The 12,014-nt window shown below is 40.9% G+C and overlaps 1 protein-coding gene across 2 annotated transcripts in view; it reads left to right on the forward strand.

Moving 5' to 3' along the window:
* Positions 1 to 12,014, forward strand: part of cpne7 (copine VII) — a 156,002-nt gene that overhangs the window by 69,045 nt on the left and 74,943 nt on the right. For both annotated transcript variants that reach the window (XM_072596088.1, XM_072596089.1), the window contains exon 4: positions 2,487 to 2,561. In XM_072596088.1, coding sequence (XP_072452189.1) covers positions 2,487 to 2,561 — 75 coding nt within the window. The remainder of the gene's footprint in view (positions 1 to 2,486; positions 2,562 to 12,014) is intronic.

The following is a 12,014-nucleotide window of genomic DNA, read 5'->3' on the forward strand; positions in this document are numbered from 1 at the left end:
TTACAAACTTCTGTCAAAGCAAGGGGGCACCTGCACTCAGCTACCAATAAAAGAGATCTACAGCTTGGGTCTATACTTAACGCCTTGTATGTCTTTATAAGATATCAACTGAAACCTGCTCTTCTGCGTGTATCAATGATGTGTTGCATTAGCTAAAAATGATTTTAAAATTAGTTTCATCCAGAAACCATCCAAAAATGTCAATGTTTTACTTTTCTTTGGTACTGCACCACTTAATGTACATGCAATATCTTTTGTGTGCCACTTAAACATATTGGCCTAATTATTTTATTAGCTAAAATTAATAATAAAAACAAAGGAAGCATGAAGTATTGCTTAAGTAAACAGTCCATGTTCCAAGGTAATTAAAACTACCTCAGGTTTTTTTCTAACCGTATGTAATAATATTTTCTTTAACCCAGTCTCTAAAGTGATGTTTGGCACGGAATCAAACATCTATAAAAGTCCCTTCTGGCCCCTGATTGTCAATAAACTAACAAAGCGAGTTATTTAATAAAGATCTTTGATGCTTGGTACACCTGCCTGCTGACTTGAACTTCAAATGGTGATGAAGAAATGTAGAAAAGATATTTTTTCAAAATCTGTTGCCCTAAACGGAATGTCTCCAGCTGAATTAAGCAAATTAAAGTGGCGACCAACTGGTTTCATACAGAGCTATTTAAAAAGAATCTTTTATGAAATAAGATATGATTTGTCGGTGGTGGTGCATGATGCATTCTTTGAAAAATGAAACAGTAGGAATTTAAAGATATATTTATTTCTATCCAAATAATATTACTTGAAAAATGTGAAATGCTATTGATTTTACTGCAGTTGTATATTTTTAGTGTAAATTGTTTTCATTAGCCAGGATTTGTCATTCAATTTAACTTGCCTTGAGAGAAACTGATCTGGTTTGTAATGCCTGTTTTACTTTGTACTGAAGTTGGTGGAGAATATTAGCCTGTGCGGTATAAAATGGATACCTGAGCTAATCTGATCCTGTCGTTCTAGATGGGTTAGACTAACAAGATCCTCTATGGATTGGTTTGGTGGAAATTGAATAATGTTAGTAAATTTAAGACCATGTCTTTAACTCCAGCTATCATTTTCTTATGAAATGTACGGTCATTTTGTTTAAATATAATTCTTCATTTGATGCAAGGGTTTCCCTTTGTTCCATTAAGTAATTCATGTGCGTAATGTTTGAGGTGCATGTAGTTACTAAAATGTTACAGATGGTGTGATGTTCCTGTTGCTTTACATCTCACAGCAGATATGAAATATATCTCTAAGGGAGATGGTCATGATACCATTACTGTATTACAGCATGTGACCTACTCATATAGAGGCCTCAGCTTCCATCTTACTGAACTGCGTCATTTTGCAGCATGATATGCTGAGGGAAGCATGTTGCAGTGCAGCTAAATTGCTTAACAGGAACCCACGCACACTCGTGCCTGTGATTGTAATATACATTGGGTAAACACCAGGAGCTGTAATAAAAGCTCATTGAAATTTTCAGTGCTGCATGTCCCATGTCTCATACATCTGTTACAGGAGCTAACATAAGAATCACATTGTTGTAACTCATAAGCATATTTCACCATATCACATTGCCTTGAGTGCACAGTGGTCAGCACCAATAACTGCTTATAAAAGAATCTTCACTGAAAATGAGACAGCCCTGGATCATTAATCATTTGGATGACCAGCCACATTAAATTTACATGAATACAGACCTCCTCACTTAAGTAGCCAAAGGGCAGGTTTAGCTTTTCTTCTACTTAAACTTCAGGACCTATCAAGCTGGAAGTCTTCTATCTCTTTACAAACAAACAAAAGATGTTTCAGCTTGCTTCCCAATAGGATAATTGAAGTACAGCAGTTTTAAAAAATACTTATTCTAGATTTAAAGGTAAAATCTGCAGTTAAAGTGTTTCCTACAGGGTTAAACTAACATTAACCATTATAACATGTTGCAGTAATAACTGATGTAATAACTGATGCTCAATTACAGCACAAGCAGAAGTTACTCAATGTCTGGAAGTACAGAAAGAGGTCACGCAAGATCAGATCATCTTTCCCCCCTGTTAAATGCTAACTCTGATCACCATGGCTATTCCAATAGTTTGACTAAATGGAACAAAATATGACTGAAAGGAAATTGAACAGAGATAACTGTGTTGTGAGTTCACTGCATTGTCAGTCCTAACCCTTGTGAAACTGAAACCTTGTACAAGTTTTACACGCTGGAAACCCTAATTATACACCTGGATTGGTGCAACTGTAATTAATCTTAATGCATAGTAACTAAAGGGAGTTAGTTGTGTAACTTTACTAGATCAATTGTTATTCTTTCAAACCATAGTTTAAAATAACCAAAAGGATATAGTCTATCCCACCAGTTAAGGAAGCTCAAAATAAACCTTTGATGGGAGTTTTCCTATGAATTCAGTTTAGTGATGTGATTTCATATCTTACAGATCGTGGCTCAGAAGAAAATTACAAAGCCTTTGTTCTTAAGATATGGAAAATACGCTGGAAAGTCTACAATTACAGTAAGTATTAGTACTTAAAAACTTATTATATATGACTTTAATTCCAAAAAATACATTATTTATCAGAAAACTAAAAGATAGAAACAAAATTTGTCCCAAAATATAATGTTCACTTCAAAGTTTGGGAGAAGATTTGTAAATCGAGTGCTCATTGTTGTGGTTCTGTTCGCCGAGCTGGGAATTTGTCTTGCAAACGTTTCGTCCCCTATCTAGGTGACATCCTCAGTGCTTGGGAGCCTCCTGTGAAGCGCTTCTGTGCTGTTTCCTCCGGCATTTATAGTGGCCTGTCTCTGCCGCTTCTGGTTGTCAGTTTGAGCTGTCCGCTGTAGTGGCCGGTATATTGGGTCCAGGTCGATGTGTTTGTTGATAGTCTGTGGATGAGTGCCATGGCAATATACCGGTCACTGCAGCGGACAGCTCGAACTGACAACCGGAAGCGGCAGAGACAGGCCACTATAAATGCCGGAGGAAACAGCACAGAAGCACTTCACAGGAGGCTCCCAAGCACTGAGGATGTCACCTAGACAGGGGACGAAACGTTTGCAAGACAAATTCCCAGCTCGGCGAACAGAACCACAATAATGTTCACTTCATGTGACTATGGCATATAGTATTTGAAATCAAACTATTGAAATAACAGAACGGACAATGCGCCATCTTTATTCTAACCATTGCTCAGCGCATTATGATAACTGAATTTTAAGAAATGACCTCCTTGATTAAAGTGCTAAAACAGTTTCAAAGCTTCTTTCCAGCTCTGAAAGCTTGGACTGCCACAAACTAACCTGCTGTTCTGTGATATGATTATTCTTTTCAATTGAAATATGATTGTTGATCTGGTCTGTCTTTCTGCATGTTAAATAAGTTCAATGTTGTAAACATTTCATCAATTAATCTTCCCTGATAGTTTATCAAGTCACATAGCTCCTGCTTCCTTGGAAATGAGGTTTGAATTCATCATTCACAAAATTGAAAATTTTTTCAAATATTTCACGGAATTGAGACCTAAACACACACACAACTCAACTTTAAAGTTCAAATTTCCAAATGATAGAAATATGACAGAAGGTAAGACTGATGGTACTTCTTCAGTATTTAAGTGCCTGCTGTAGATTGTCAGAGCCTCCAAAGGGGTGGCATGGTGGTTCAGTGGCTCAGTGGTTTGCACTGCTGCTTTATAGCACCAGGGACCTGGGTTCGATTCCACCCTTTGTCAACTGTCTGTGTGGAGTTTGCAATTCTCCCCAGGTCTGTGTGGGTTTCCTCTGGGTGCTCTGGTTTCCTCCCACAGTCCAAAGATGTGCACGTTGGTGGATTGGCCAAGATAAAGTGTCCAGGGGAGTACAGATTGGGTGGGTTGGCTATGGTGGTTACAGGGATGGGTGCTGGATCTGGGTGCGATACTCTTCAGAGGATTCATGCAGATTCAAATGGCCTGCTTCTGCACTGTAGGGATTCTTAGTTACTAAAAAGCAATGCTTGGTAAGTAGTGTCCTTAGACTCAGGTATGAGATCTTGTTCTTAAAATACCATTTCCTCAGTTAGCTGAATGCTAGCTGGCATATTGGTAGGCAATAGTTTGAATCTCAAGAATATTGATGTTTCTGGAGAAAGAAGACATGTTTGGTCAGATGAAGCCGTAGCATTCAGTCAAAAATTAAAAGTATGTTGGAACAAAAGCACTATTCCTGTTACCAAAATTACCCATCTAACATTAAAAACGAAATGATGGTAACTGTATAATAATGAGTGAGAGACAGCTAATGGGTCAGAAATAGGTCTTTGGGAGATATTGGCTTGAAGAAGATATCAGTCAGAAAGGATCTACTAGGCAAGGGTTTCATGAAGTGTGTAGAAAACATTCCATGAAGAGGGGAGTATTGGGCAGCAGTAATATGCCAGTTGATCGATAGCTATGCTAATGCTGAACGCTAAGCTTTCTAGGCAGAGAAAGCATAGGAGAATGTGTGTGGTCTAACACAGCCTGAAGCAGATCAATTCCATTACCGCAAACTTGCCTGAAGAACAACAGTGACTTATTTTCTTATACCACACTCTTGCATAAAGCAATAAATAGAAATTTTCTTTGGAAGCTTATGCAAATGAAATAAATCACCATTACAGATTTTACATGGAACTCAGGAAATGAGTTATCCAATATTATCACATTGCATAGTGATAGCAGACAGCTGATGTTCCACTCAAAATATATAGAGACAACCTCAAATTGTCTTTGTAAGAAAGTATTTCTGGAAAATACTTTTGGAAATGGAGCGGAAAGGTCTGTGGAGTCAAAGAATTTGAAGCAGCAAAATTAATTCTCAAAGTGGAATTGTATCAAACAGTAGCATCCATGAAAAGAATTGACATATCTCTTTTGACAACTCTGCAAGACACTTTTTAACCTCCCTCCACTTACTCTTGATGGCAGCACTCAGAAGTGGAAGCTAAGTGGATGGCAATTACTGCTTGCACTGAATCAAGTAAATTGCACCTTGCTGTTTCACCACCCTAATGAGTCATAAACCAGGATCAATGTACAGAGTTAGCAAGTTATTCCTGGATAACGTTTTTTGCTGTACCTTCCGCAGACAGAGTAGCTAACATAATTAAATGGGATCTCGAGTGTTATGCCATTTTATTATTTGCTTTATTACATAAAATATTGTGAAATTTTGTTTAAAATCTAAACAACAGATTATTGATTGGACATCCAACTGAAGTTCATGCTATTGAATGCTTTTTCAGGAACAGTTACTTTCTGCTGCTGCTATGATTGATGGATAATAGTTGGGGAAGGGAATTAAAAACATATTTTACTAAAATTAAATTAATTACAAATTAATCTGAAAGCTGTGAAAAAATGGCTTAGATTTTCAGTTTGCCAGCTGAATGGATTAGATGGAAACACAGTGAAATGTGATTTTCGTTGCAATCTATGGCTCTGAAAAAAGGGTGGATTTTAAAATTGATTCGCAATTCCCAATACCATTTTTATGCTGCAGTGACAGATTGGAAAGCTATCCATGTACATCTGAGATCCTCGATGTTGACTCAACCTACTTAAAATCATTTACCACAGCTGGCAACCTACCACCCTGTCACATGCCACCCAACTGTCCTAGCAATGTATCAACCACTTCACCAAACTGCCACCCTATTCAATTACCTTACCCACCTTACACAACTGCAGTTACCTATTCAATCACACAGTCTATGTGGGACCATCCTGTAATGTGAAGCCTTCAAACAGTTCAAAACATTCACTTTTATTCAGCAACAGCAGAATGACAGACAAATAGAAGGTGCCTCTCAGAACAAAAATGGATTGCTTGCTTTTCAAGTGGCAATAAATCTAGTCAATAAATTATCACTGCTCTCATTGTCTGGAACCAAGTGTCTAAATTGTTGCATCTGACACTGCTACAGTCTATCAGGCTGAAAGTGATGATCTTCCTGCTCAATGTCCTCACCTTTCTCTTTGCAAGACTGCTACCACTCTCCCAGCGTGCCAAAGTCCATCACATCCTCTCGTTGTCAGCTCCAGTTGTGATGGGGATAATATGATTGGATAATGCAACACTTTCTGTCCACAGTTTACTGCAAGGATGCCCAGACCAATCCAAACATCCGAATCTCATTTTAGCTGGCCTGCTGTCTGCTCTGTCAGGGCCCTGGTTGAAGAATGCGCTGCATTGTTTCCACACTCAGCCTCACGAAGGGAGTAGTGTAATGAAATCATCAGTCATGGTCACAGAGGGTAGCCCTAATCACCCAGCAACAATTCTTGTAAGGCATCTGAACCAGTCATACGAGAGTTCTGAAGATGTGAGCATCATGACAGCTTCAGGGATATGTCACGCAGACTTTTGAGATGTGCTACCTTTGATCATAGATCTCTCATGTATGGAATCTTTCTATTGATGAACTCTGCTGCATTCTGCATTGAGAGAGCCATTTCAATGTGTGTATAATCTATCACACCCAGCACCTCGGTGGATGCCAGCTATACTGTTAAAGCTTACTGCTTGGGGTACAGTACTGATTTTGTCACAGGGAAACAATGAAGTAGTATGATGTTGCATGAGTAACAGTCTTGATGCATTTAAGAGTCATAGAGTTGGACAGCACAGAAACAGACCCTTCAGTCCAACTCATCCATGCTGATATCCTAAATTAATTTAGTCCCATTTATCAGCATTTGTCCCATATCCTTCAAACCCTTCCTATTTGTATACCCATCCAAATGCCTTTTAAATGTTGTAATTGTACCAGCCTCTACCACGTCCTCTGGCAGCTCATTCTATACACATACCACCCTCTGTGTGAAAAAATTGCCCCTCAGGTCCCTTTTATATCATTCCCCTCTCACTTTAAACCTGTACCACCCAGTATTGGATCCCATGTCCTGGGGAGAAAGTCATTGGCTATTTATTCTATCCATGCCCCTTATGATTTTATAAATCTCTACAAGGTCACCCCTCAGCCTCTCTCGCTCCAGAGAAAACAATCCCAGCCTATTCAGCCTCTCCCTATAGTTCAAACCTTCCAACCATGTAAAAGATGAGCATCATGGTTAGTGGTTAGTACCGCTGCCTCACAGCAGCAGGGACCTGATTTTGATTCCACCCTTGGGGGACTGTCTGTGTGGAATTATCACATTCTCCCTGTGTCTGTGTGTGTTCCCACCATGTGCTCCAGTTTCTTCCCTCAGCCCAAAGATGTGCAGGTTAGGTGAATTGGCTATAGTGTCCAGGGTTAGCCATGGGAAATGTGGTTAGGGTTAGGATAGAGTGAGTGGGTTCTGGGTGGGATGCTTTTTGGAGGGTTGGTGTGGACTCGATGGCCTGCTTCCATGCTATTAGGGATTCTATGAACCTGTCTCATTCTATGAGACAGATTCTATGCTCTGTCTAAATGATGCTTAAACTATCTGGACTCTCATAAGTGAAAGATATTTCTCTGAAGAATATGCATAACTTGCTTTACAAATTTTTTCTGCACCCTTTCAAGTTTAACAACATTTTTTCTATAGCAGGCAGACCAGAATTGAATGCAGTATTCCAAAAGTGGCCTCACCAATATCTTGTGCAGCTACATTATAATGTGGTATTCAATGCACTGACCAATAAAGACAAACATACCAAATGCCACCATCACTATCCATTGTACCTGTGACTCCACCTTCAAGGAGCTATGAATCTGCACCCTAAGGTCTCTTTGTTTGCCAATGGTCTCCAGGAACCTATCATTAACTGAATAAGTCCGGCCCTGATTTGCCTCCCCAAAACACCTCTCACTTATCTCAATCCATCTGCCATTCACGGGCCCATCTGACCAAGGTCCCGTTGTACTGTGAGTTAACCTTCTTCACTGTCCGCTACACTACCAATTTTAATGTCATCTGCAAACTTATTAATTGTATCTCCTATACTCACATCCAAATCATTTTTATAAATGATAAAAAGTGGTGTTTGTAGGTGCATGATTGAGAAACCTCTCACATTAATCCAGTGGCTTCTTGCAAGGAACCAGTTTCAGAAACGTTTATCAGAGCTGCCATCTTGATGGCCACTGGGATAGATGGCCACCTACCCTTTTGTGTCACATGTCCAACTTCAGCACCTGCTCTAGCTTTGTGACTGTGTCCCAGGACATCCTCACTCTGTGGTGACACTTACGTCTTGCTTATCTGGAGAAATTGGCGTCAAGTTCGAAAGACTGGCTCTCCTCTATCTCCACGTTCTGAGGGGGACTTCAACCTCTGACCTCTTCACGTGGAGCATCTGCTGGAGGTTTCTGCAGGTCCTTTAGTTGCTAATTAGATTAGATTAGATTACTTACAGTGTGGAAACAGACCCTTCGGCCCAACAAGTCCACACCGCCCCGCCGAAGCGTAACCCACCCATACCCCTACATCTACATCTACATCTACATCTACATCTACATCTACATCTACATCTACATCTACCCCTTACCTAACACTACGGGCAATTTAGCATGGCCAATTCACCTGACCTGCACATCTTTGGACTGTGGGAGGAAACTAGAGCACCCGGAGGAAACCCACGCAGACATGGGGAGAACGTGCAAACTCCACACAGTCAGTCGCCTGAGGCGGGAATTGAACCCGGGTCTCTGGCGCTGTGAGGCAGCAGTGCTAACCACTGTGCCACCGTGCCTCCTCCTCCGTTCCTCTCAGCCTTCATTGCAAGGCAGTAACAGTGACAATAGGCCCTGCTGTGGCTGGATCCATTAGTTATATTTCCAATGTCCCTGGGAGGGGACCAGAAGAAACAGAATATGTCCTAAGTAATGTGAGCAGTCAGCATTCACATTGCTCATAAAAGATGCTTGACCAAACTGCTCCACAGTGAGACATGGAGAACTCTGATAAGGAGGGGTATGGACTGCCTTGAAATCATAGTTCAACATTGAATATTATTCTGATGCAGCACCAGTCATATTGCAAAAAGACAATGCGAGATACTAAGCACTGTATGAGTTCCAACACCTTCTCCTCCCAGCCCCACATCACCCAAGAAATCCATCATTGCATGTAATAGCATATTGGTGAATACTGACAGTTCAGAGTGAGAGGGAATCAGCTTGGTTTCCCGGTGTAACCTATGAGACCTTGCGATATCTTTGTGAAATGTGGCCCATAGGTATCTATGATTGCACTTGTCTCACAGAGGTGACTATCTTCAGTCTGCAATGACGATGACATGGTACGATTGGTATGATCCCATGATGGTTGACGACTTCAATCCATTCTGCAAAAGTGCCTAATTAATGCACTCTCCCTTTGAGGGGCCTTCCATCACACTCTCAAGTAGAACCTGTGTGTTCAGATAGGAAAAAAAATCCTGACTTTGTCCACTCTGGATGTTATTGCAGCTGTTTTGCATTTACATTTACATGTTGATGCATTGAATAAATATAGCAGGAAATGCCAGCCATATTTGGCACAGTGAGTCTTTGGGCTCAGCCTGGTAATTAAGGGCCCTCCATTTGTTTTCCTTTCTTGGCAGTCCATGCCAGCCCATTAGTACTTATTCTCTGCATGTTCCCATAAACCACCTGGATTTACAACTGCAACTCTCGTCATTACCTCCTGAGCATCACCCTTACAGTTTAACCATACCAACTATTGTGCTGCAATGTCTCTCCACTTCCCCATCAAGGCCCATCCCATTGGTGGTAGTTATTGATGACTCCCTCCATCCCCATAGTATCCATATCCTTCAACACAGACATCTCTGCCACCTTTTATATTAAAATTTCCCCCTTCATCATGCTTGTTCCTTCTGCATCCCAAATTGTTGCTTCCAATCTCCAGCACTGATTTCCCCAAATTTCCCAAATACAATATGTTGCCTGACACCATACTTGACTTCCATTGAGCTAAGAGCAGGACTGACTAAGGTCTATCCCCCTGAACAATTTGTACAGATAGCTCCAACTAATCACTGATCAGACTCCTGACTGATTTGTGTCTAGCTCCCAAACTGATTTATCACAAGCTCCCTGACTGTTTGGACCTGCAAGTCTGACCATGCACTCAGCATTTTCTGTTGTGATATGGACCCCCAAGCAGTGACTGACTGTATCTCAGCTCCAGGATTGAGACTGGAGTCTGCTCCTACTTACCCTACCTGGGGCCCAATGACTGATGACAGACCTCCTTTACTTGACTAGGGACTACTCCCCTTAGACTTTGATACATGGCTATTTGGTTGAAGCAAGTACAATGTGTTTATTGGTCTAGCTGCTGCCACATGCTATAGAAGTGGGATTGACATAACACAGTGCAGTGCAACAACATGTCCATCCCATTGACTGATGACCATGACAAGTTGCTTGGTTTTGTGTCTGCGCTAAGCAGCAGGGCAAGACTGAAGTCTTTTAAGGTCTCACTGAGGGAACAAAGTGCAGAAAGGCAAAGCAGGGATGCTGTAGTATCAAAGTAGGTGTGAGTGAGTGAACGCTAAGAGGGCAAGTTAGCAATCCTGAGATGCAATGTGATCTAATCTGTGAGCTAACTTCCTGGCCCTGTGAGCAAAATGGTCTTGCAGTAGCACTGCACTGAAAGTGCTGTTGCACTTCATACTGTAAATGGATCAGAGATGTGCCATGATGATGTGGTGAGCTGGTATGTCTCAGATGCCAGTGTCCATGGACGGAAGCATTATGTGCAGTCCCTGTCCTTGGAAATGCAATGGACCTGAGATATTGGTGCCTGGTGTACAAGATGGAAATCCATATGATGAGATAATGAGTTGAAGTCACCAGGTAAGCTCTCTTACTTTCATATCAGGAATTATTGCTGTTTAGATTCTAACAGAAGGTGGGAGATTGGGAAACTGCATATTAATGAGGTATGATTAGTTAAGAATGCAATATTAATGTTGGTTAGTGCATATAAATAATTCTCTTGCTGCTCATTAACATGTATGTCAGGTCTTGCCGTTAAACAATTGTTTGGAAAATGGGTCTTCTCGCTGTCTATGTTGACAAGTTCCTCAATGGCCATCTCATGCAATTTCCCCAACTATTTTCTATGGCAATTCCAGGGGAAGCCAGTAAGGAAGTATCACCTGAAAAAAATGTGCTTTTTTTCCTATGGTGAACATTGGCTGGAATTGTTTTAATGCTAATTGAAATAATTGGGCCATGAAGTTTTATTTTTTATTCATTCAGGGATATGAGCTTCTCTGGCTGGGCCAGAATTTATTGTCCATCTCTATTGCTGTTGAAGTGACAAGCTGCCCTTTCAATCCTCTGTTTGGTGTAGGTCGCTCCACAATGTGGTGAGTGAGGGAGTTCCAGGATTTTAAATCATCAACACGGAATGAAGGGTGATAAAGTCAGGATTGTGGGATGTTTGGAAGTGAACTTGCAAGTGGTGATGTTCCTATATGTCTGCTACCCTTGCCAATCAAGATGATAGTGGGCAAGGGTTTAGAAGATGCTGTCGAAAGAGCCTTGGTGAATTTCTGAAGTGCATCTTATAGATAGTATGCACTGCTATTAGATACAGTGCCAATTAAATGGGCTGTTATGTTCTGGATGGTGTTAAGCTTCTTGAGTGTTGTTGGAGCTTGAGAAATTATCCAGGCAAGTGGAAAATATTCCAGCACACTCCTGGTTCATACCTTGTAGCTGGTGAACAGGCACTGGGGAGACAGGAAATGAGTTACTCACTGCAGGGCTCTTAGTCTCTGGTATGTTCTTGTAGCCACAATATTTATACCATTAGTCCAGTTCGTGATGTTTGTGAGTCTGTGCCCAACATCAATGACTGTAAAGTATGACATGAATTCATTCTTGTGATGTATAAACCTGCTAAGATCCAATTAACACTATGACGAGACTTGATGAGGATTGAGGTTTCTGTTCCTCCCTTAGACAACAGATGCTTTGTCAAGACTGTAAGGTGTGTGACAATTG

This window comes from Chiloscyllium punctatum, chromosome 26 (assembly GCF_047496795.1).
Source record: "Chiloscyllium punctatum isolate Juve2018m chromosome 26, sChiPun1.3, whole genome shotgun sequence".
Classification (NCBI taxonomy): Eukaryota; Metazoa; Chordata; class Chondrichthyes; order Orectolobiformes; family Hemiscylliidae; genus Chiloscyllium; species Chiloscyllium punctatum.